General features: G+C 34.4%; 2 protein-coding genes and 1 long non-coding RNA gene across 5 annotated transcripts in view; 1 reads left to right on the top strand and 2 right to left on the bottom strand.

Annotated features, from left to right (window-relative positions):
• The window catches only part of LOC123708770 (protein croquemort-like), a 30,751-nt gene extending 10,793 nt beyond the window's left edge, over positions 1 to 19,958 (bottom strand). Inside the window, exons 1-5 of one of the 3 annotated variants that reach the window (XM_045659645.1) lie at positions 19,569 to 19,958; positions 15,765 to 15,894; positions 13,758 to 13,937; positions 5,557 to 5,682; positions 5,119 to 5,328 (exon numbers count right to left, since the gene is read on the bottom strand). In XM_045659645.1, coding sequence (XP_045515601.1) covers positions 5,119 to 5,328; positions 5,557 to 5,682; positions 13,758 to 13,937; positions 15,765 to 15,881 — 633 coding nt within the window. In that variant the 5' untranslated portion in view covers positions 15,882 to 15,894; positions 19,569 to 19,958. Of the gene's footprint in view, positions 1 to 5,118; positions 5,329 to 5,556; positions 5,683 to 13,757; positions 13,938 to 15,764; positions 15,895 to 17,168; positions 17,235 to 17,637; positions 17,775 to 19,568 lie in introns of those variants that run through there. The other 2 variants (XM_045659646.1, XM_045659647.1) reach the window with 2 other exon arrangements.
• LOC123708772 lies at positions 17,690 to 22,923 on the top strand. Its single transcript, XR_006753652.1, has 2 exons — positions 17,690 to 17,788; positions 22,704 to 22,923. It is a non-coding gene; the product is annotated as an uncharacterized LOC123708772 (long non-coding RNA).
• Positions 21,847 to 25,995, bottom strand: LOC123708767 (stress-induced-phosphoprotein 1). The gene is made up of 7 exons (XM_045659639.1): positions 25,791 to 25,995; positions 25,273 to 25,722; positions 24,622 to 25,081; positions 24,214 to 24,414; positions 23,683 to 23,879; positions 23,181 to 23,306; positions 21,847 to 22,833 (listed from the first exon to the last, which is right to left on the bottom strand). The coding sequence occupies exons 1-7, from the start codon at positions 25,797 to 25,799 to the stop codon at positions 22,654 to 22,656; spliced, it is 1,623 nt and encodes a 540-aa protein (XP_045515595.1). The 5' UTR covers positions 25,800 to 25,995; the 3' UTR covers positions 21,847 to 22,653.
• Positions 25,996 to 26,200: the final 205 nt, after the last annotated feature.

Consider the following 26,200-nt stretch of genomic DNA (forward strand, 5'->3'; position numbering starts at 1 on the left):
ACCTACTTGCCTTTTAGAAATTCAAGTGATATCTAAAAAGTACTAAAATTGATTTTGATAAAACATAGACTGTTTTCGTACATACTTAAAATTCCAAAAATAATCATCTCTATATACATAAAATTCCCGTGTCACAATGTTCGTTCACATACTCTTCCGAAACGATACTTATGATTTTTTTATGCATATTAAGTAAGTCTGAGAATCGACTACTATTTATATTTCAAACTCCTAAGTGATAAGGGGCCACCCCAAATTTTATTTTTTATATTTAAGACAATTTTCTTATATTTATTTTTTATGAAACAGCAAAAATACATACAACCCTTAATTGTCACCCCTCTACAATCAACCCCTATTTTTATTATAGTAGATATGTTATCTTTATTCAACTAAAAAAATGTTTCCTGGTCAGCTAGTATTGATATAGAAATTCCAATAAATACGTGGACATACTTAAATATCAAGAATAATACAATAGGTGTATTGTTGACCAACCTTTTGAAACCAATTAAAGAAAATCAAACATGACTTTTATTATAAAACGTGATTTATAACAAAAATCGATAAAATATTAACGATTTTTTCGTGTTGGCGTTCGCGTGTGGCGGCGAAACAGTTGCGCATAGTTACATCACCGTTACGTCGTTAACTTTCACTTATTGTATAACCATGTAATAATGGACTAATAATTAATTCATTAAGTATTTAGGCAGGACCAAATTTGCTTCAAAAATTGTCCTACAATAACTATATTATCATGGTTTGTTTAAGTTCAGGTACACAAACATTTCGGTTGATATTGATTAGTGGATGATTACAGCAACATAGAATCTAATAACAACTTTGTTTTATTTTAAGGAAATCCATTTATAGACCACGCACTAGGGAAACGTCTTAAAGCGAATCAGGAAGCGTGCGGCCCAGTGTGTGCAAGTGCAAAGGACTAGGTTCGATGGACGTCACTTACTAATACATAAAATCATAAAAAATCGTTTCATAAATCAGTAAGCTTTTCCCAGAGTTAACTCTATTATACCATTTTCCTTATTCTATTCAGTGGGTAATTTATACTATTTATTTATTAAAATATACCACATTACAAGCCAATTACGGTTGAAATAAATTTAAAAAAATATATATATTATTTAAAAAAATACTTTTTCGCAATACTGATTTGGTACCAGATAAATGTTACCTAGTATGTATGTTAATTAGTATATAAAAATAGTCAATATCAGTTCGTTCTCATTTTTTGCTATCAATATTATTGACCTTTACATTTTACTATCTATAACTTCCGGCATTTATTTTATAATGAAATAAAAAGGCCTTTATTAGAGTACTACACTACACTAAACACTAACTGTACGTCATTATTTTTACACTAGTACTCGACCTCTGACGGATATGGCTTCAAGTTGTCTCAATTCCTCACGACAATTTTGCAACTCTGCCCTGCTGTCACTTTTACTCCATCTTCCCAAGTTTCTGGTGGGCGTCCTCTCATTTCTTCTTCCCACTGGGCCATTCCAAGTAAGTTCTTGACCCATCATCACAAATGCGGACATGGTGACTGGCTCATTTCTACTTTAACTGTTTAGTATGTGTTACGACATCTTTAATGTTTCATATATTTATACCATATATAATTTGAATCGAGTTTCAAAATACTTACTTAGTTACAGTTAATCTTATCAATACGTTATGAATTAGTAATGCAATAGTACATTGCACCGCGGGTTAAGTGATTTTTAATTACTTGTTTTGTTTGCAATTGCATGATAACTATAAGATGTATACTAATATTATGATGAGGAAACATTTGTATTATGTATTTGGTGTTACATACGCTACATCCCTGATACCACATATTGGATACTATACTTTCTTTATTAGATTTATTTCCAAAATGTAAAAGAAAAATTATCAGCCGGCAGTTATGTTATCTTACTTTAGTTATATATACATATTTTCGTTAATAATCAGTTGCACAAGCCAAATGTTAGCAATTATAGAACACTTAGTTTTTCCCAAACTCCCAAATTGTAATAACATTGTTTACGAGATGGACATTCTCGTAAACAACAAAGGTCGACTACACTTATGTTGAAGTGACACTTGGATTTAAGAACTTTTATATGTTAGTTATAAGCTCATGCCTTAAACGATTAAAGCCAGATGACACCTAGCTTCAAACAAAGTGTTTCATTTAACAAATATCCGAACATTCCTACAACATTCTTTATATACATATATATGTTTATAGGTAAGTAGCTCAGCGCTTAACGTGACACCAGGCGATTTTTAGGTCGTAGACTTAGCTTTCTTACATAGATTTAATGTAAGAAAGTGTACAAGCTGCCCCCTCGAACTTTATTTCGCCTTAATATGATTTTTACTTAGCCTACCTTTTCAGTAGCTTTTTTCTTTTGTAATCCTTTAGTTTTATTATAGCGTTATGTCTGTGCCTTCCGCATCCATTATAAATATAAATCTTTCTTCTTTTAAGTAGAAACTTAGTAGAAACCACACATATCCAGAAGGTTATGTGTGGTCGTGTTTGTACTTCGTTACACTTAGAGCCTATACTATAAATTGAACTACTATTTTATTATTTATAATCCTCATGTATCTGCCCTTTGTTAGTTGACTTTTTACACTGATGTGATTAGTCATTGATAATTCATGTATGTTAACATGTGTCACTGAATATGATTCACATACATTTGTAACAGTGAAACTAGAGGTCAAAGTCGCTATTTTATTTACTTAAAATACACAGTATAAATTTAGGTAATCATATATATTAGGCAACGAACTTTAAGTGCCTAATTAAACCTAACATACGAATAGATACAGTCCTTGGAAATTAAAGAAAAAAATGTTGCTGCTCTTATAAAAGATGGAGTAGAATCTCTAACTAGCTGACTCTTGATCTTCGTAAATTATTTTCGTAACAATTCAGCTAAATTGCAAAATACCAACTTTGCGATAATAGATGGCGTTAATACGGGATTATTTCTCAATATCAAATCTATATGATCAGTTAAATTTACGTTTCTATCCGAGGATAATTTCAATAATAAATAAAAATAAACCATAAACAAAATAAATTTAAGTTACCTTTTGTTTATACATTGTACAGAGACAATACATTCTACGGAAATGTTTTGTCTTTGTATACCCTTGTCTTGTCAGTTGTCAGATTTAGCATTTGGAAAGCATAGTGTTGCTTTGACTCGCAAAACTCGTCCCACTTTTATCAGCATTAGTAAACAATGTATTAAGAAGTACTACAGGGACGGAAGGAGGTCTGAACTATGCGTTACGTAACATTGTTTGAAATAGTTGACTTTTTTGTACTTTACGCCACATTGAGCGTTTATCAAGGCAATTTTTACCGCGCACCACCGCTATGTGGCTGCCCACTGAAGGATTTCCGAACCAATTCGACTAAGAAAGGAGCGTACAAATTCTTAATAGGCCGGCAACGCACTCGCGAGCCCTCTGGCATTGAGAGTGTCCATGGGCGGCGGTGTCACTTAACATCAGGTAAGCCTCCTGCCCGTTTGCCCCCTATTATATTAAAAAAAATTTACTTTTAGGTATCACTTGGTGGGTACGTGACCTTTAGCTGAGCTCTAGTAGGGAGGAGGGAAGGGATTGATCCCAAGCGTGCTTAGATTGGTAGTCGTACCGTCTGGATTTTTACTTCGAGTTAATTTCTTTTATTTGAATTTCTAAGTCGTCTTTTAGTACTTGTGGATAAATTTTGTATAACAAATTACTACCCTTGGACTCCATTAATCGTGTATCTAAAAATTATTCTTCTATTGTAAACTACTTGGCAAAATCTAAGCAGTTTTTCTGAAATGCACAAGTTAATGACTTGCAGTGCAATACAACTCAAGGGCATCGTAATCTATACACAAGATAGCTAAAAAATTCCAAACTACTATTAAAAGTTGTTCACCTTTAAGGACCCTTTTTTTAATAAAGACCGCTTAAAACTTGTTTTTTACTAAGCAAAAAGCTTCAGGAAATAACATTGTGAAACAATTGAGTTATTGGTAGTCAAAGACAAATACGCCGATCCAACCAAAAAAAAAGTAAGCCGGCAATCGGTCTTTCAAGTGAAGCAACGTCAAGCTGTAAAGCTGGCTGGCTGCGGACAATTTATCCTATTACGATTTTGAAATCACTATCAAAATGTTGCCTAATAATAAAAAAGATATTTTAAACACATTTTAGATATAGATACCGTGATTATATACGAAAGATAGATATGGTATCTATATAATTATGTGTAACCATGGTTACTATTAATCGGATGATATTTAAGTACTAAGCTAAGCTGAATATCGAGTAGGGTTTGAGAAAGTTCATATATCACATTTCTGTTTAAATGTAGCGACAATCTCTGTGTGATGACGTCATTTTCTAAAACGCGCTAACGATGTATTTCCAACTAAGCATATATACCTACAACTTTTCGACTTTATTAACGACTGTATTCGGGCCAGTCAGTCCTTAGACTAATCGTGAATCCCTTTAGAAATAATCCTTTTAATAAAAGTACCTAGAGTTTTTTTACGCGGGCTTCTTCTCTCGGCCTACACTATGTCTTCTTTGGCGATGAGTAGGGATATGTACCGATTCAAATTTACTGACGTGGAATAAGTGATACCTGTATCTTATATTCCATAATAAATATACTTTATTTATTAAGGAATCCTGAACGGCTATAATAAACTGCTAAAATATAAGAGTTTTCCTCCAAATTTGTTTTTGGTGCCTTTCGAGTAGAGACTCTTGGGCTGTGTGGTTCAAATCCACATGCGCTAGATTTAAGTTGGCATTAGATAGTACCAGTGACCCCAGAGCTGGTGGCTTTCTCGCTCAAAGAATAAGTATCGCAGTACAGCGAGGAAATACTGCCGGCATTAAAGATACACTACCACAGGGAGGACCTACCTTTTGAAATTTATTTTAATTTTCTATTTATAATTTTTTAATTATTTATATTATTATTATTTTTACTACGTAGCTTAAGAATATTCTAAGAGTTGTATATATGTGTATTATAAATAAGTAATTAGATACAAAATAACTTACTTCATAAAACCATCCGAATTTATCATACGGAATATTGATAGGTAGGTCCGGAAAATGTTCTACAATTCTCAGTACAGGATCGTCGATACCATTAAACAGCCAATCGGCGACAGGAGCTGACAGGAACATGTGCTCGTGCAGCGTTCGGAGGAAAACGTCAACTGTCACTTTGATTAGCGGGTGGCTGTGACGCATGAAGTATGCTATCGTCTGTGGATATTTCGTGTTATTTACGTCAAAATACACAAAACAGAAAACAAATATATTACAGAAAAGACTACTAAAATATTTTACCTAGTTAATATTCTACAATTCTAACTGGTTGCTCAATTAATAATTGTAATTCTTACCAATTATATTATTCTGTTTGTAACGTCAGCTACTTCATGTTTTACGTTATTCTATCAAATTGTCTAAAAAACGTACGAAATTACTCACCACAACTATAGGATTGAGACTGGTGATGGAATCTGTGAGGGAGCCGTTAGACATAGACGGTTCAAAATGCCAATATCTCTGGTTGTAGAATGTTATAGTACTGTTGTCATTCCATGACAAATTCACCTACAAAACAAAAAATGATTTAAGTAACCCCTGTCAACCTCCGAGCTTCGCAGTCTTGTACCAGCACGTTTCTAATGTTAGATCAAATAGGAATATGTAATATATGAATATATATCTAAAAAAAAGCATCAGAGCGGTCCATTCGTTTAGAAGTTACGGTACCACACAGATAAATCAATCTTTAAACTGCCTTCTTTTTGCGTCGTCAGATGTTTTGACGTGGCAATGTCTGATAAATCGGTGAACGCCGGCTGCACGTACGAAAAAGCATGACTCATTGTCCCGTTACGCTTATTGTACGCGGTGCAACCGCGTCTATCTCGACTTTCACTTGATTGGCCTATGCGTCCGAGGATTCACACCTTTGTATCCACACAAAAAATACTGATAATTCAGTAACAATAATTCAATTTTATTTAGAAAAGTACGCAATCATTTCATCAATGTTTTGTTATGCCGTTGTCACGTTAAACTATCGTCCGTAAACAGACTTTATAGACAACCATTTCGAAGCGATTCTTTAGGCGCATGAGGGTAATTTTTTTACGGATGAAACGCAATAATAATAATATAAGCGTTATGAAGATGTGTTTTGTCGAAGAAAAGAGAGAGAGCGTTTCAGACCGATTGGGAGAGAGCGAGATAGTGCCATTGCGTGAGATTTAAGATCACGATTTTCACTTTACGAAAAAAAAATTGCATTAATTTTCGGGAATATTTTAATGACAATTATATTCCTAACATATGTTTCTTTTACCCTCCCTCTAAGTCTCGAATATTTTAAGTTTTAGATTTATATAAATATGAACAAGATTTAAAAATTGTTTACCAAAGAAATTTCACATCAGATATGTGTACTTTGTACGCATTCTTTTTTTTTCTTAATTAATTACGACATATAGCATGCATTTACTTATTTATATCGTTAAGGCCCTATCCCAGCACGAATTGCTGTTTCAGTGTCTCGGGGTGGACTGCGGTGCGCAGTCGAGAGCTGGAGCACTGAGGCCGGCGCGCCTCGCGCCCGTAATAACAATTAGTTATGTAAAACACTAACTTAATGTATTTTCATCAATTTTTTTCCTGAAATGGATTACTTGGCTTGCGAAACGTCCTTAAACGCTGATTTAATGCCTTGAACCAGTAAGAACAGCCCAGTTCACGAAATTATTTATTCATGAATTATTGACATAACATCAGTATATATTCTACTGATTCAACTTGAATGACAATATATAGTTACTCTCGCTTACAATGCCTTTCTTAAAAACAATCACTAATTTATCCTTGAATTTTGGACCCGGCGACATTTAACTAATTACCTACAGTCATATCATATATGTTACAATTATTATTTTATAGGAATCGCGATTAAAACATTCTATTAATTAATCATTGTTATTGATTATTGAATGACGTATCGTTTTGCAGGTTATCATAATTTAATGATCCTTTAAGAACCTTAATCTCTTTGTGTCAACTAAATTAAACTATTTCTAATCAAAATATTATACATTCATATTCATATAGGTAATATAATGAACGTAAGTAAAGAAAAAATGCTTTTGAAATTTGCGTCAGAATTCACAAAACAAAACTATATATCACAGACTACACACGACCACTAGAATGTTTTGTCTCGTTTATTTTCTTGTACAGTGACATTAGAGTGAAAAGGGCAATATTCGATATATATTTGACGTATATTCTTCTAATGAACCTGGAATTATTTTTATTGATGTTTTAAGACCGTATCAATATTGTAGGTGTATAATGAGAAATACTTAGTTAGCATATACAATGCTTCTAAATTCAAATTTACTTTTTTCAAATCAAGAACGTACAAGTACGTACGAACAAGATGAAAAGAAATGGCAACTCTGTGACTCTTCATAATTAGATTTTTTAGCTTACAAGAGGCTCACACGAGGTTAAGTGAGACCGCTCATGAACACTCGTGCTGCCGTAAGGCTTGCAAGCGCGCTGCCGGCCTTTAAAGTATCGGTACGCTCTTTTCTTGACGAATCCTAATGTAATTGGTTCGGTAATACTTAAGAAAAAAATTGTTTTACGCAGTTGACACCATCACGTCATGCTCCTTGTCACATCTTAAAGCGATATATAATATGACTAATAAAGTCACATTAACAATTATAATTATATGTATGTAATGTTAATTTAAGATTTTGTTTACTTAAATCAAGAACAATTTTTTCACATTTCATTCTGTTCTAATCTATTAATAAAAAATTAGTTAAAATACGGCAACAAAATAACAGTTAATACTCATTTATTATGACATATAGTATAAAATAATAAGCATTATTTTTGACCCAAATTGAATTAAAATGTCATGTGCAGTCAGCAAAAAAATGCAAATTTGCAGAATATTTAAATTTAAATAATCATAGACGTTTGCCTTGACCTAACAGTAACCTAGTTTTGCTGACCTAAAGGTTATCATAAATATTATTACTTATAAATTCATGAATGTTATCAAAATATACAAATAAGTCTTTGTTTTTCATGGTACATATACTATTGTGTATATGGTTTATTGAATGCACGCAAGTGAAGCTCGTAAAAATCACAAAAAGTAATTTTTAATTTTACAAAGTTCTTTAAGGATGTCCCAATGATGATGGTCGTGATAACGCAAAACAAAAAAAGACACGTTGGCGCGTGTCGTTATCGGACGACTTTACTCTCAACAGGTATATAACTATCGAGTTATTTACCTGTTGAGAGTAAAGCGAGCGACTAGTTACATAATCTAAAGACGAAAACAATTTATTCCTTATATATAGGTATATATACGAAGGTTTAATTCTTCTTCATAGTAGTCTGTATTGAAGGTCGTGCCTGTATCGAAAAGTCCGAACATATAGGTCGAGGTGCTGCCTCCACAACACGATAGAAAGACGATCGACCCCGACTTCTTCCTACTCATATTAGCTTTTCGATTTTATTCTGTTCTCTCCTGGCCATCAGACCAAAGTAACTAAGCACCCGTTTGTAAAAGATAGTTGACAGCCTTGTTCTTTTTGCCGTTCGCAACAATCTCCTGCAACACCACATCTCGAATGCATCTATATTTTACGGTCCGCTGCACGAATTGACCAGGACTCCGATCCGTACAAAATACGAAAATGTCTGATGTTAAAAATGCTCAACAGTATCAAAGCTATGAATACAGTCTATCATAAGCAATTTATCACAATATTACGTATTAGGTGTGAGACACATAACAATTATACACTAATGACTAAGTTCCTATAAAATTGTTTCTATTTAATGAGCAGTGTTGGCCGAGTGGATTCAGCATTCGACTCTCATTCCTGAGGTCGTAGGTTCGATCTGGCTGTGCATCAATGGACTTTTCTTTCTGTGTACGCATTTATTATTCGCTCGAACGGTGAAGGAAAAACATCGTGAAGAAACCGGCTTCCCTTAGACCCATAAAGTCGATGGCGTGTGACACAGAAGGCTGACCACCTACTTGCCTATTACATTAACAAATGATCATGAAACAGATACAGAAATGTGAGGCTCAGACCTAAATAGGTTGTTGCGCCATTGATTTTAATTATTTAATTATTAAAATATATACATTAAATCCAGTGATTTTTCTATATACAACAAGTTTTAACGAACAGCAAAGAGAAGACCATGATTTCGGTCCATAACGTTTTACCAACCAAACCTAGCAAATATTGTTTTACCAGGACTCAAACCATAATCTATTTATACGCTATTTTTAAAGCGACGAAGGCGATATTAATATAGTATTGTCTTTTGTTAACATAGCTTTTACACATTTAAAGAAAACACTTTTTTACCGGATTGAAGCTATGTACTTTTATAAAATTTACATAATTTTAAAATTTTCCGACGTTTCGCGTGCTTGACAGCGTGCGTGGTCACGGTGGCTGAAGAAAAAAGGTGTTGAATGTCATAAAGTATCACAGCTAAAGTAAAATTATGTAAAATAAATATAAGTTTATAGCTATACATACATAACATATACAAATACATAACATACATATATAAATACCCCCCTCTACAAGAAATATGAAGGTGCAGAAGAATCAGAATCTACCCCAGGGGGGTATCACACGCGCTTGCGGTGGAGAATCCCCCTCTGGGCGTCCACCACCGGGACACTCAGCACCCGGTGGTGGACGCACAGGCTGCCCTTCGTATTCTGCGCTCTTTAAAAAAAAAATTATCGGGCTCGGGGCAAACGGAGCAATCCAACAATCCATCCACATTCGCCGTGGACTTCACAAATATTAGGGGGCTCAACTCCAACATCCACGCTGTCCTCTATCATTTAGAGACTGCGAAGCCGGCCTTGCTCTTTCTTACCGAGACTCAGATTTCCTCCCCGGCTGATACTTCTTACCTACCCGGGGTACAAATTGGAACATTCATTTGTGCCGCGGGCTGGAGTTTGCGTGTACGTCAGAGAGGATATCTGTTCTCGTCGCCTCGGGACGCTTGAAGGAAGGGACCTATCTAACCTCTGGCTGCGCGTAGACTGCGATGACCATCCGCGATTCTACGCATGCCTGTATAGGTCCCATAGCTGAAATACCGAAACTGACCGACTCATTGAGCAAATCCAAATGGCTATAGATTCCCTGCTCGAAAGGATTCCTACCGCTGAAATCGTGATACTTGGCGATTTTAACGCCCACCATACCGATTGGCTCGGCTCTGAAACCACCGATCACACGGAAAGATCCTTTCACGACTTTGCTTTAGCCTACGACTTGACGCAAATGGTCCCTGCGATTACGCGAATACCAGATGTGGATGGTCATAAACCTTCTTTGTTGGACCTTCTGCTGACTTCACATCCGGAGACCTACCAAGTCTCTGTTGACCCGCCATTGGGTTCATCAGATCATTGTGTAGTACGGAGCATTGTGCCGCTCACGCGCCCTTTACGGCCTAGCTTCTTCTGCGGTCTTTTTTTGCGTCCTACCCATTTGCTTTTCGTTGAGTACTCCGGATGCCGTCGCTGACTCTGTCGCTGATGTGGTCCTGCAGGGCATGGAACTTTTTATTCCATTCTCTGCGGTGCCGGTCAGTGGCAAGTCCCAGCCTTGGTTTAGGCGTTCGTGCAAAGAGGCTTTGCGCCGTAAGCGTGAATGCTTTAAAGCCTGGGCAGAAGCGGCGACATCCTGTGATGCGGCTATCGGCGAACGTAAAAAAGCATACAATTCAGCCTCTAGGTCCTTCAAACGGGAAATCGCTAAGGCAAAGTCAGAGCATATTGCCAGGTTTGGTGAGAAATTGGCCCACCTTCCTTCGGAAACTCGAGCCTTCTGGTCTCTTGCCAAAGCTGTCCAAGGGAATTTCTGTCAGCCCTCTATTCCACCACTGCATAGGGAGGATGACTCACTGGCCCATACTGCAAAAGAGAAGGCCGATCTTCTAGGCTGTCTCTTTGCGTCGAACTCAACTTTGGATGATCAGGGGAAGGAACCACCGACATTATTGCGGTGCGATGCCTACGCACGCGCTACGATGCCTGAAGTTACATTCCGGCAACGTGCTATCCGTAAACATTTATTTTCCCTGGACATCCATAAGTCGAGCGGGCCTGATGGCATCCCCCCCAATTGTGCTGCGTACTTGTGCTCCTGAGTTGGCTCCGGTCCTAACGCGCCTTTTCCGGTACCTGTACTCCCTCAACACTGTTCCGAAGTGCTGGAAGACAGCTTTGATACATCCGATGATTAAAAAAGGCGATCGCTCTGATCCGTCCAACTATCGCCCAATCGCAATAACCTCCTTGTTCTCCAAAATAATGGAAACCATTATTAACGGCCAGCTCTTGAGGTATCTAGAGGGCAGCCAGCTGATTAGCGATTCTCAGTACGGCTTTCGTCATGGTCGCTCAGCTGGTGACCTCCTTGTATACCTTACACATAGGTGGGCAGAGGCAATTGAGTCCAAGGGGGAGGCGCTGGCGGTAAGTTTGGACATAGCGAAAGCCTTCGATCGGGTGTGGCACAGAGCACTGCTCTCGAAGCTTCCAGCCTATGGGCTCCCCGAGAAATTATGCAACTGGATTTCCAGCTTTCTCGCTGATCGGAGCATTAAGGTCGTCATCGACGGAGCATGCTCCGACCTTAAACCCGTCAATGCTGGTGTCCCACAAGGCTGTGTCCTATCCCCGACCCTGTTTATTCTGCATATTAATGATATGTTGCAACTTAGCAACCTTCATTGCTATGCGGACGACAGCACTGGGGATACTTTTTACACAGGCCGGGCAGGTATTTCTCGGGCTGTTGTTGATGAGTGCCGGAACAAACTTGTGTCTGAAGTCGAAACTCTTTTACGTGGAGTCTCGGGCTGGGGTAGACTAAATCTAGTCCAATTTAACCCCAAGAAGACACAAGTCTGCGCGTTTTCCGCTAAAAAAACTCCCTTTGTCGCTACTCCCCTCTTTGAAGGCACTCTCCTTAAAGCCTCAGCTAACATCGGAATATTGGGCGTTGACATATCGAATAACGTCCAGTTTCGCGGTCATTTGGAAGGGAAGGCTAAATTAGCCTCCAAAAAGCTTGGTGTGCTCAGCAAGGCGAGACGGTACTTCACTCCGGGCCACCGCTTGCAACTCTATAAAAATTCGGCCACACATGGAATACTGTTCTCACCTCTGGGCGGGAGCTCCCCAGTACCAGCTCCTTCCACTTGACCGTATTCAACGAAGAGCGGTTCGAATCGTCCATGACCAATCCCTCTCCGAGCGGCTCGATCCTTAGGCGTTGCGTAGAGATGTGGAGTCACTCTGCATCTTCTACCGCATTTACCATGGAGAGTGTTCAGAGGAGTTGTTCGGATTAATACCTGCAGCTGAGTTTCATCATCGGACGTCGAGGCAGAATACAAAATACCATCCGTATCACCTCGACGTCCGTCGTTCCACAACTGAGCGTTTTCTAAGGCAGTTTTTGCCGCGCACCACCACTATGTGGAACCAGCTGCCCACTGAAGTATTTCCGAACCAATTCGACTTAGGGTCCTTCAAGAAAAGAGCGTACCAATTCTTGAAAGGCCGGCAACGCACTTGCGAGCCTTCTGGCAATGTGAGTGTCCCTGGGCGGCGGTATCGCTTCACATCAGGTGAGCCTCTTGCCCGTTTGCCTGCTATTACATTTAAAAAAAACATATATGTAATACATACATGTATATACATATATGTAAAAAAGTGTTTTCTTTCGATATTAATATGATTTTACACCAGTATATATTTGCATGAATAATTAATTAAGAAACTAATAAGGAAAATATATAAGGCAACATATACGTTCTAAGTACTAAGTTGTATTGTCCATTAAGATAAAATTACATCATACAGAATGAATCACGAACAAAAATGCTAGAAGCGGTATTATTGCTAATTAAAATAAGTTTTTTTAACAAAAAAAACACTTTAATGAGGTTCTTCTGAGGTTCGGAGCCCCAGGTTCGAACTCCGGCTGTGCATCAATGGACTATCTGTCCGCCCAAAACTCGCCCAGAAGGAAAACATCGTGAGGGAACCCGTATACCTTAGACCCATAAAAGTGGATAGCGTGTGTCAGATACAGAAGATTGTCTATTAGAAAAAACAAATCCTGGTGTTTTGATACTTAAGACACCTTTGTTCCACATATGATCTTGGTAACAACAATATTTTTAATAAACGAGGAGATACTTCGTTCCGAAACGTAACAATAGAGTGATACATTTTTATTATTGCCATCATAATAAAACTTAGAGGAGTCGTAATAATTTTATATATTTATTTAATTAGAAGGTTTGCAAACTAAACAATAATATAGATAGAAATGCGTGGAATGTGTGTGTTTTTTGGCTTGATTCAGTGACAGTATATATGTGTATCTTATATATTATATATATATATATATATAGTAGGCACCCGAGTTTCGAGAGTATAGATACCACAAAGGTGTGTTCAAAGGAACAGACTTCACAAGAGAAAATATAGACAATTCTGTTGAATTGTCTATATTTTTCCAAGAAAAGCGCCAAGAATTTTAGCGAAATCTTACCTTAGTATGTGATTCTCTGAAGATATAGGGTCCGAGCTGTTCCACTTGCACAGTTTTAGCTGTTCGAGCGATTATTTCATCCACATTTGTGATGTTGAACATGTAGCATTCCAGGTACATTGGAATCGGAACTTCTCGCCAAATGGAGAAAGATGTCGACTCTTCTGAGAGGATCATCATCTGTAATTGGCACAGATTATACAATCCAACATAAACCATAAAGTAAAGAGCTAAATTATTAATGTAATTAAACTTAAGAAGTTCATATGTATAGTGTTTTTGAACTTAGTCTGATTGATTGATAATAAATAGTATTGTTAACTAAACAAAGTATCACGTTAATTTTGTTCGCATGGTTCGTTTGATACTCTATCATCATGCGTAACTTATTATGAAAAAACAATCACACACGAAACTAGGAAGGTTTATAACTAACTGACAAGCGTTAAACTACGAGAGGTCTATTTGGACTCTATATGTACCAAGTCTAGTATATTCTTAATTACGAAGAACGTAGAAATAAAATTGTCCAAATGAAAGCGATATTAAAAATACCAACACAAAATTAAAGGCATTTATCATTTATTCACATGATTTTGATGTCAAAATGTCTAATACAGTTGCCAGTTCTCAAATAAATTTAATAAATTATCAAAAACAACATTTTATTGACTTAATTAGTCCTTGTACTATAGCGAATTATTATATCGAGAAGCGTGGGTGCAGTTTGTTATCTAAACAATGCAATTGTAAAGGAAGTCGCGTACACTGTATGTGATATAGTGAGCCTCTAATAGGACAGGGCGTATGCAACTATTTCTATTATATTTATATAGACAAGTAGTCTAATTCGGTTTGATTACATAGAAGTCTCACTAAGTCAAGCTGAAGGAGGTACCACTTTCACAGCTAATATATTTAATGTTATAACATGGCAAAGTGACCACGGTTTTGACTATTATTTTTATTCAGTACTTAACTTAATGTTATCTTATTTATTATCATTTTTACATGATACGGTACAACAAACCTGATACTATCACAAATCTACGATTTATAAAAAGGAATTTATATCTATATAATTAAAAATGAATCGCAAAATATGCTAAGCTCAAAACTCGAAGACGACTCGGCGGAAGCTTTAATGAAGTGAATAATTAACAACCTTAAACCTAAACCAATTTTCTGTTCCTGCAATTGAGAACGCAATATCAAGGCAACGAACTTTTCATATGTTGGAATGTATCTACTAAAAAGGTAGGCTAAGCAAAAAAATGCGAAAGGCGAAACCAAGTTCGCGGGGAATTTTATATGTATAGAATACATTAATTTACTAATTCCGCTATTTTGGTTTAAATTATAATTTTAGAGACGTAAAGCATGAATATTCCTATAGCGAACCTTATAAACCTTAATAATGGAACTAGTATGTATAGCAATAAATATTTTATCGTTAATTAGTATATCACACGATCATATCGTGGTATTACTTAATTTTTAGTCATAATACATGATATGGTACATTTGTAAAAAAAACACCTACGCATGGCCGAACATGGCGTTACCTTGAGGTTCTGGTTCGAGTTTTGGCGAAATACTTATCGTTTGAGATTAGCAGACATTTGTGCCTTAAAGGAGTCAATGGAAAGCACGCGACGTTTTGCTATAAAAATTATCAATGAAACATACGAAACGATATGCCTTCTGTACATAACCGTTAAAATACACTTCATTCATAGATATTATAATTAAATCATGAAAACATAAACTCGAATCAATTACATTATTTACGTAACTTTTATTAAAAACATAAAAGAATTTCATAAAAATATTGATATGGTCACTATAAGATTTTAGATTAGCTAATTACGTAATAGCTTAAGACAGAAGTTGGAACTGAATAAATTAACAGACTTCGTTATGGATATCATTAATTTTTACGGAAGAAGAACTGAGTTGCGAGACTTGTTCATACAAGTTATGTTTTTGACGTCATTTTATACTTACACTTTTTAGCTGATTGAAGAACAAGGTTGGCCAAAATATCACCATCACAGCTCCGACAACTACCATTACGGAGCCACAACCCATCAAACATCCACTCTTCTTCCCCGAGGAAACCATCTTAGCAGCTTATCTGAAACAAACATATGTTTGGAATACCATAACCCACTGTTATAAACAAAGTATACAGATATGACAATTCTGAAGTAGGAACCAACAACAGCTATGTCAATGGATTCTTCTCACTACGAGCGCATTTCACTCCGTACTGAATGTCTTTGATCCAAACATTCACGTCAGGCTCCAAAGCCTGAAATTCTACTTGCCTACTTAAGAGCCTGATTAAACGCAAATAATAAAAAAATCTAGCCAAGCGAAGCTTAAGCAGCATTACAAAATTAACGTATTACTTTAAGATCTAAATATTTGGGCATACGCAGATAATTCTTAACGAGTTTCGGTATTTCGGCGAATTTTGTTATATAATTGTGTCATATATCTCGGTATCATCGCTATAATCCTAATATGAATATCTACCACATACCACGTCATGTAATAAAGGATTTGATGAAGAAGGCTTGGTCATTAGACTTCTTGCCAGCATAATATTTTAGTTATAGATATAAAATACTTAGTCTGGCCATAAATAATATTACAATTAAAAATAAACAAAGTATTACATTTGAATTTGGAATCTGTTATTTTTATATGATTGTTCATTGGGTATTCTCATTTTGGCGCCAACACGTTGTACAATATTTCGCAATATTAAAATGGAGTGAGGTGATAAAGAGAACCGAATCGTTGTGAGTGCATTACACAAAGTAGGTATGGAGCCAAATGCAATTTTTAAAACTCTCCATACGGTTGGTATTAGTAAAATGTTTGTGTAACAGGGTATTAATAGGTACAATAAGACCTCTGTTTGTGTTCCATAACCAAAAATGGTCCTTCCAGGAAGACTCGAAAACGTACGTTTCGGACTTCTTCAGAGCTGAAGACTGGACGTTGTCTAGTCCCGATCCTAATCCGCTGGATTATGATTTATGGTCAGTTTTAGAGAGTACGGCTTGCTCTAAACGCCATGATAATTTGGAGTCCCTAAAACAATCCGTACGATTGGTAGTAAAAAAATCCCATGGAAATACTGCGTGCTTCTATTGATAACTGGCCTTAAAGTTTAAAGGACTGTATTGCAGCCAATGGAGACAATTTCGAATGAGCTTTTTATATTTTAAATTGTACTAAACTAATACACTGTAAAAGTAATAATTAATGTTATTTACAATAGAAAAAAATGTTTTTATTTGTTTCAGTATTTATGGCAAAACTATGTATTTTTACATAACTTTATTCCAACTGTACAGCACAGACTAAAATTATTTCTTTAATTAAAAGGTAAGTTACCTCCATCAAACACCTTAAGCACATTTTACTAATAACTTCCTTTTACGATATTTTTATTCACGAATTCGAGCAAGACATTCGACATTCACATTACATAAAAATAATGCCTAAATTAATAATCAAATTAATTAGATAGGTTGAGTGCCATATAATATGATAGAAGGATTATTTGATAACAAAAGGTTACGTGGTTTGGAAAATTTTAAACATATAAATGACTTTTCATGTTTTCAAGTTCCTTCAGGCAGAATGAATCGAATTACTTGGTAATTTATATGTTGATATTCCACATTTTATACAATACTTACAAATGTATATTTGTAATCTTAAGCTAGCAGTAAACATTGGTTTTTATATTTAATTTTTTAATAAAATCTCAGATCATGAAGGTAGGCGTGAAAAGTTATGAGTTCATGGAATTATGTCACAAACATTTACAGCCAATTGTTCTGTTTAATAAAATACACACCACTCGGAACGAAAATGTTTGGGTTTACAATAAGCAAGGCCCGTGCTTAAGTGGTTTCGTAAAGGCATCGGCATCTGAAAACTGGTCTCCTGGGTATCAGGTTCGATACCGAAATTGTCAGACAAAAGCTTCCCTGCTTTCATTGTATTTGGTGAGTACTATGACGTTTTGTGGCAATTGTACTGTAGTAAAAAGAACACGTGAACACTTATGACAACAAATGGGCGTAGTACACCTACCTATTGCCTAATCCTATTGATGTAAAATTCAACATAATTATGTATATGAAAAATTTGTCCACGCGCCACATACATTATTGCATGGTACACCATTTCCGAGTGAAGAAAATTGCTGCTAAAAATACACTTTAGGATCTTTTTCTTGAGGAAATTACAAGTTAAAACTTTAAACAAGTGGCTTGTTATCTTGTAATACCTTGTGATAAGCTACTAATTAGACCAATTGATAATCCCAACATATTTTATCTTATAATGTTTCTGCTGATTTATACAAATTCAATATTATAATTTGCAACTTTGTATATGACAATTTGAAATTTAATTCATAAGAACATGTAAACTACTATCTTTTTTACTATTTGACAATTTGTAAAAAAGCATATTGCATTGAATGTAATGGCAATGAATTTTTCTACTGAAAGAAGAATTTTTTTTGGTGGGAATGTCAAATAAGCTTCTTATTTGTAAATAAAAACCTATCATTGACTACAAGTGCTTATTCCCCAATTATATTAAATATCTATGTTTGTTTTAATTAATAATACAATATTTGCATTTAAAAAATGCAAATCTCATCTTAAGATTGCATAGTTCCCAGGTAGTTTACCTCATTGTTAAATTTAGTTTGTTATTGTTAAACCTTTCTAATCATTAAAACTTTTTAACGTTTTTAAAGCAAAACGGCTTTAAAAACATGCTTAGTTATAAGTTTGTTACGTTCCAGGAAATAATGTACACTGGATATGTAGCACTTTGTGTAAATTATTGTATAACAAAATAAAGAATCTTTAAAATTGAATAATACAATAATTTTGACAATACTAACTAGTACTAATAATGAATAATAAACCATCAAATAAATCTATTTCAATAATTAACTTGAGTTATTTAAGATAGAGACATAATTGTCTTGTTTTATTTCATAGCGAATTCTTAGTTATTTTATATAAGCGTGGGTAAGTATACCATAGTATATATATATTTAAGTTCAGCATCAATAAAAACATTATAAACTTCTTCCTAAGAAATGAGTTCCTTTTTTTTATTACCAATCATAATCAGGACCCAGATACAAATACATTCATATGTAATCTTAACTTTAATACTAATCCTTAATTTATTATAAGATATAGATTATTTATTTATCTTTAGAATTATAACTAATTAGGTACATCTTATTCACATACAACAGATTTTTACTTAAAAAAGAACCAATTATTAGGACACTTAAAATCATGAGTATCAAGTACTGTATTGAAATAAATTTTTTTTTTGTCTAAGCACATCAATAGCATGTCTTAATAGGAAAACCTACATCTGTTCATCTAATGACATTGGCAAACCCATAACTAAACACATTTCTTAAGATATAAATATTTACCTTTTACATAACATCTATATGTTTAGGTATTCTATTGTGTGACAACTCCTTATGGATTATGAATATGCATATGAATAAAAATGACTAATAGCTCAAATAATATTATTTAGAAGAATGACAACTAATAAAAATGAATTAAGTTTACAACCGATGATTTTTTAAATTGCGAAGCCTAGATAAACAATAAAGAAAAAGAAATCATATTGGGAATCAATTTTTTATTTAAATATTAATCTTATTACTCCAGTACGATAATGTAAATATAAGTATGGTTTAACTAAAAAATATTAATAACTATAAATAGTACTTACGTGCAAATAAATGAAGCTAAACGTGCAAAAATCACATTTGTTTAATTTTCACCAGAATATAGTCAGCATAAACTTTTAATATAACTGGCACAAACAGCTGTCGGTTTACATACACCGATAACAATTATTTGCAAGATAATAAGGTCACATGAACATACGTCCACCAACCACCAGTATTTAGTTTCAACTTGCATCGTTTCTTCATTGTGAAGTTAATTAATTATTGCAATGAAATTTACAAACTCACACTAGATTACAACCGCTAATTTTATCAACAATATTATTTCAATCTGTCAAATATCAGGCATCAAGTTTTTGAATGATTGTCATTTGATTGATTGACAATTAAAATCATCGAAATATTTTCAAAATTTAAATATTATCAATGTACACACCGAGATCAATTATCATTTAGTTCATATTTATGCGAAACCCGCAATTGTATTATTTACATTGGTTTAGGTAGACCCAAATACCTCGGTGTTAAGAGAAAGAGGAATAAAGTTAACATGTAAAATTATGGAATTAAATGACTAGCTATTGCCCATAACTTCATCAGCGTCGTTAAATATTTTACGGAAATAATGATTGATAGATTATACATGTATCAATAATTATTCCCATTATTAACAATATTAAAAATCTCATAACGATCCTAAAATCAAACATTATCTTGAGATTGTCAACTTCAACTCTTGTTTTTTCTTCTTGGACTATTAAATTACTTTTTCATATGTCTACAAAACTCTTGCTAGCTTAATCTTATCTTTTTTTCTATTTTTCGGAAGCAACTATTCAAAGTCGCGGCGCGAATCACTCATTCATCATCTATTAATTACCATTATGCTTTACGCTCCGCCGAAAGGACACTAATTGAAGTCGCACTTTTGCATAATTCTTTAATTAGTAAGGGTACACCATATTTTTTTCTTTTTTTAAGTACAGTAGTACTTCGATATACGAGTGTTTTGAGATATGAGGAGCCGAGCGAGCGATATTTTGCTATGAGATTAGAGCAAACGAAGAATCGCACACAAAATACGCCCAGCGTGTTGGCGTCTGACAGTTTCTCCCACCACATACTAGACGCGTCTGTGAGCTAGTTTCTCTTGATTTCAAAGCATTTTTGATAAAATAGGTTCGTGACAAAACATAATCATTTATTTTTATAACCATAGGTTCAAAGAAGATGTCTATTGAATGTGAAATCGCTTTCTTATTGAAAAACGACTGAGGTGGTGTTTTGGGACCTGGAACGGATTAATGGCATTTCAATTTATTCAAAGGGGATTAAACTCGTATGTCGAGGTACCACTGTATATTGTTAATATAATTTAATTCTTGTGCAGGTAAATAAATAAAAAATAATGTATTGTTGCGAGCTAGGGGATCGGATATAAAATGCGTAGATTTCTTCAAGGGTTTATTTCTTGATAAATCAATGAGGAATTTATGAACACAAATTATTCGCAGAAATACACTTATTGCACACAACAACAGTCACCAATTACTTAATTATACACACTTCACACAATACTTTATTCGCACTTTATCGCTTCAGTGTTTATCTCTTGATATCGCATTCGAAACTAAACTAACTGGTCGCGTTTCGGCTCGCTTATACATCCCTGCGAAAAATCGTGAACAATATTCGAGAACTCTTTAGGCGGGATTGCTACTGAGTAGCGATTGCACAATTCTAGTACGTCCGTACTCTGTCTCATTCGCACATGGCTCCGTCCTTGTCTTACGGCGTTCTTGAGTGCTCTCTCGCGTATCATTTCGTCCTTGTCCACACCTAGAAAATCGGTAGTCGGTCTAGACTATTCCTTCATCAAAGGGGTATAACTAGGCCTGAAAAAGGGGTCTCCTGAAAACTGCACCACTCTACTACACATGTTCTGAAACAATGTTTCGCCTTCCTGAAAACCAGGGTAACATTGTACAAATTACAATTCTCTATTATATGATTGACCCTCTCCTGAAACGGTCCGAAATCATACTTCTACTACAATCATAAGTAGAAAAATCTAGAAATATTCCAGTCGACCCGTCTTTGTTACAGTATATATGAATAATCGTTAAACACAATGAGAATCTATTCGAATTTAGAACGATTACTCCTATGACATACTAGCTTTTCTCATGGGCGATAACGATGTGCAGGAAATGCGTAAACATTCGTATTTTCTATAAAATACTTTTATTAATAGCACAAGTCAATTTACAATTCTTAAATAGGAATTAGGTATAGGGAACATAACGAAAAAGCAAAAAAGAAATGTTATTGGCCTACATAAACTTTATTTCATAATCATACAATTATTATTGCAAGTTGTATTCATGCAAATGGTAAAAATAAAGTGGACCCTAACACATCAGAAGACGTCCAACAGATTTAATATAACTTAGAATGGAATGAATGGAGGTGGTAATATAATTGTAAGAAAACAATACAATTTTGTGTATTTAGTCGCTACATTTTAAACACATTAATAAATGTTATATTATTTTATAATTAACTCACCATAATGGCCTTACACACCATCATAACTTTTAATTATTTATTCCTCAATAAAACAGCAAAATTGAAAAATCTTTTTTTTTATGTAACACAAAGCTTGCAGTAGAATCATACTGGCCACTTAAAAAAAATACTACATTAGAATATTTGTATAATTTGGCCTGCACTCTATAGTAAGACTGAAAAAATGCAGTTTGCAATTGCATTGTGGAACTCTTATTTAACAATATTGGTTTTATTTAATAAAAAACAGCAAACTGAGATATCAGCTTGAGCGGGCTTTGTTCATATGCTTATTATTAGATACCACCTCTAATATAATTCTATCTACCCTATGTTATAAAAATTACTGCAAGCATTCATATAACTGATCATTTTAACTATTCTGATATTTTATTGTATTGTTATAGCAAACCCTTATAAATGTCAAAAGTTATAGAATAATTTTAGAATATTGTCTTGTAATAAGCAAGATATATCATTGTAACTGATCAATTCAGCTCTGTTCCTTCTTCATTTAGTGCAGGCGATTAAAAAACCTATATCTCTAGATAAGTAAATCTAATGTATAGCAATGAGTCCTGACTCTAGTAACTTTTGTATTTTTGCAGCAATCTCTGGATTTTTAAGATGGTCCTGTAATGCATGTGGGTCTTGCTGCATTTGTTCAAGGATGCATCTCATGGCTGGATCCCGGAGTATTTGCTGTACTTCTGGATCTGACATCGCTCGCTTACGGACCTGTGAACAAACAGACAGAATTAAATTAATTGCATTTGATAAATCAATATGTAAATCACAATTTCAAAATTTATTGATAAATAGATGTTAAATAGATGTTAGAAATAAAATATTCCTTTGATAATTCTATTGACGTAGTGGTATCATGTTATAATTCAATCAACTAATATTGCACTTGTGACTAACATTAAATGTATTTCAGTCCTGACATATTTATTATTTATCATGTAAAATTTATTGGATTTATGTATTGAATAATTCATTGCTAATTTCATAATACATTATTAAACAATGTCTATTTGAAAATAATAAAGAAATAGGCATAAGTCAATGCATGTTTTACTAACCTCTTCAGGATTAGAGTTAAGTTGTGTGGAGCAAGCACGGTATCCCTCCAGAGCCTCAGCATTGCTGGGATCTAATTCCAATGCCTTTTGATAGGCTGTGAGAGCTTTAGAATGCTGTTGCATGCCCTAAAAATCCCAAAAAAAATATCTGTGATTGTTTTTAATTACATTTAATAACAGTCCACACATTGTCAAATAAAAGTAAATCCAAACATTGGAATTGTAGCTATGGAGCAATGCAATACATGCAATGAACAAACATTAAAAAAATTGCATGTATTAATTAGGCCTAAATAATTTACAGTCTGCCCCAAAAAGCTGATCACCTAATTATCTAAAGATTCATTATTGTCAATAAATCATAAGACACCATGCAAGCTATATATCTGTCCCGGATCCCACTGGGGAATTATGGTGCCAAATATAATTTCTTTAGTATTAAAAAATATAAATAAAGATATTTACAAGAAAAAGTCAAAAAAGAAAATAAAAAAACTCAAACCTGCAAAATCTTGCCCTTTCGGATCCAGCCCTTTATAAACTTGGGGTCAAGTTTGCAACACTTTTCACAGTCTCTGAGCCCAAGATCAAAGGCGGCTAGTTTGGTGTAACAGGCTGCTCTGTTTGAGTAAAGCTTAGGGTCGTCTGGGTTACGTTGAATTGCTTCTGTGTAATGCTTCATAGCAGTACTGTAGTCACCTTTAATAAAAATCAAAGTTAAGGAAAATTTGGACAACATTTGTGCTCATCAACAAAATCAACATTTTGACAACAACAGTAAAAATGCTGATTTCTAAGCTAGGTATTTTTTTTTTTAGTTCAAGCATAGTAAAGGCTATCTTGTAATACATAATTAATTAATAATTTACTGTCAATTAATTAATGATTTCTTTACTACTATTATATTAGTATTATTGCATAGAATAGCCAAAATACTCCATAAACAATTCCTGTTTAACCGCTGTTTCTAATAAAAAATCTATATTAATTATTTTGTTTGTACCAAGTACCTTAAAAAGAACAGGCTGTATACCTTTTTTGAAGAATTTGTTGCCTAGTTCCTTCTCCTGTTCAGCTTTCACTGGGTCTACATATGCCTTTTTTTCTTCTTCAACTATCTTCTTTTCAACCTCACTTAGAAGTGTCTTGATCTCCGGAGTACGATGTTCAGACATAGACTTTTCATAATATGTTTTAGCCAGCTTCCATTGCTCCATCTTTTTATAAGCATTACCTAAAACAAATTTAATATATAGTTATCACTTAACTTCATGATCAAAAATTATAATTACTAGATCTAATATTCAATAGTTTTCAGATAAATTAATTACAGAAAACTCTTTCTTGTCTAATGGAAATGAAAGAGATCTAATTTTTAAATAGGAAAACTAATTCATATGAATAAGTCTGGTTGTTTATGATTTATAACAATTTATCTCACCAATTCTAGTAAATGCTTTTGCAATCAATTTATAGTCTGCTCTATTTTCTCTTCCTATTTCAATTGCCTTTTCACATTCTTTGACACACTTCTCATATTCTTTTTGCTCAAAGAAGACAGCAGCTACATTTGTATAGAAAGTAATATCGGCTGGGTCATGTTGAATTGCCTTATTGTAGTGTAGCAAAGCATTATCAAAGTCTTTTTTCTTGTAAAACTCATTTCCAATATCTTTTTCTTGTAATGCCAGCCTTCTATTTTCTGGCATATCTTCATAGTTAGGTTTAGGTGGTTCTTGTTTTGGTGGGGCAGTCGGTTTTGGCTCAGGAGCTGGTGGATCTACATCCATAGGAGATCCAAGATCTACACCAAGCATAACACTTAGTGTTGCTAACATTCTTTTATCCTCCATTAATTTTGCATCTAATGAGCTATGTGGAAGTAAGCCTGACCCCAGTTTCTGAAACAAATGTTATGTGAATATTGCCCACAAATACACAATAAGCTTCAACAATGAAACATTAACAATGACTCATCAACATTTATGTTAATAGCAAAGTTTTAGATTAAGTTATTTTGGTATAACACAAAATATTATTTATGAGCTTTTTACAGTTATAGATTTTTTTAACCTTAATAAGAAACAAGTACCTTGACCGTTTTGACATATTCAGGGTCATCAAGCCATTCCCTAGTTTTTGGATCAGCTTTAAGTTTTTCAAAGAGTTGTTCCGTTCTCAATTTAGTTTCCTGTGCTTGTTTTTTCACTTCTGCCAGACCAGAAGCTAGCTGTTGGTTACCAGGTTCCAACTCCAACCCCTTTTCGTAAGCAGCAATTGATTCTTCATGGTCACCAAGATAAGCTAAGGCACTACCCTTTCTAGAATAACCTTTACTCCATGAAGGGTTTATTGACACGCATTTGTTAGCGTCTTCCAGAGCCGCCGCATAGTTACCGGCCTTAGCGTGTGCGGCTGATCGATTACTATATAAAACGTGGTTGTTTGGGTCTAATGCAATGCCTTCTGCGTAAAACTTAATGGCTTCTTCGTATTTACCCGAAGATAAAGCAGCATTACCTTTCTCTTTTAACTGATTAACCTAAAATTATTTATTAGTTTCAGAATTTCAATAAAAAAAACCAAATCAGTAAGCCAGTATAACCTTACCTGATCCATGATTAGACAAAAAAATTAAAATGGGAATGTACTTGAAAATATTGGTACAACGCAAAACTACTTCACTCAATATTAAAATTTCACTTTCGGCTTCGTCGCACTCTCTAGAAATCTAGAAATAATCTAAAATATCAATGATGGACACTGACAAATCAAATTCGAGAAAATTCTCGCTTCACGAATTTCAAACAGCTGTCGGTGTTCTAAGCCGAATAAATTATTTTTCCAAATTACAATAAACTCTCGGTTTCATAAGGAAATGTATATTTTTTTAATAAATTACTAACTTTAATATATTTATATCAAATTAAAAAACTGCTTTTTTTGCCCTAAAGGCATTGTATAGTCTGTAAGTTACTATAATTTTAGAAATGCATTATATTTTGTCTGTATTTATTAAC

The sequence above is a fragment of the Pieris brassicae genome, chromosome 4 (genome assembly GCF_905147105.1).
Source record: "Pieris brassicae chromosome 4, ilPieBrab1.1, whole genome shotgun sequence".
NCBI classification, from domain to species: domain Eukaryota; kingdom Metazoa; phylum Arthropoda; class Insecta; order Lepidoptera; family Pieridae; genus Pieris; species Pieris brassicae.

Coding starts and splice junctions, on each gene's coding strand:
- LOC123708767 (XM_045659639.1), bottom strand. Junction 25,082..25,272: donor AATATGTCAAAACGGTCAAG/GTACTTGTTTCT, acceptor CATTTGTTTCAG/AAACTGGGGTCAGGCTTACT. Junction 23,307..23,682: donor GAAAGGGCAAGATTTTGCAG/GTTTGAGTTTTT, acceptor TGGGATTTTTAG/GGCATGCAACAGCATTCTAA.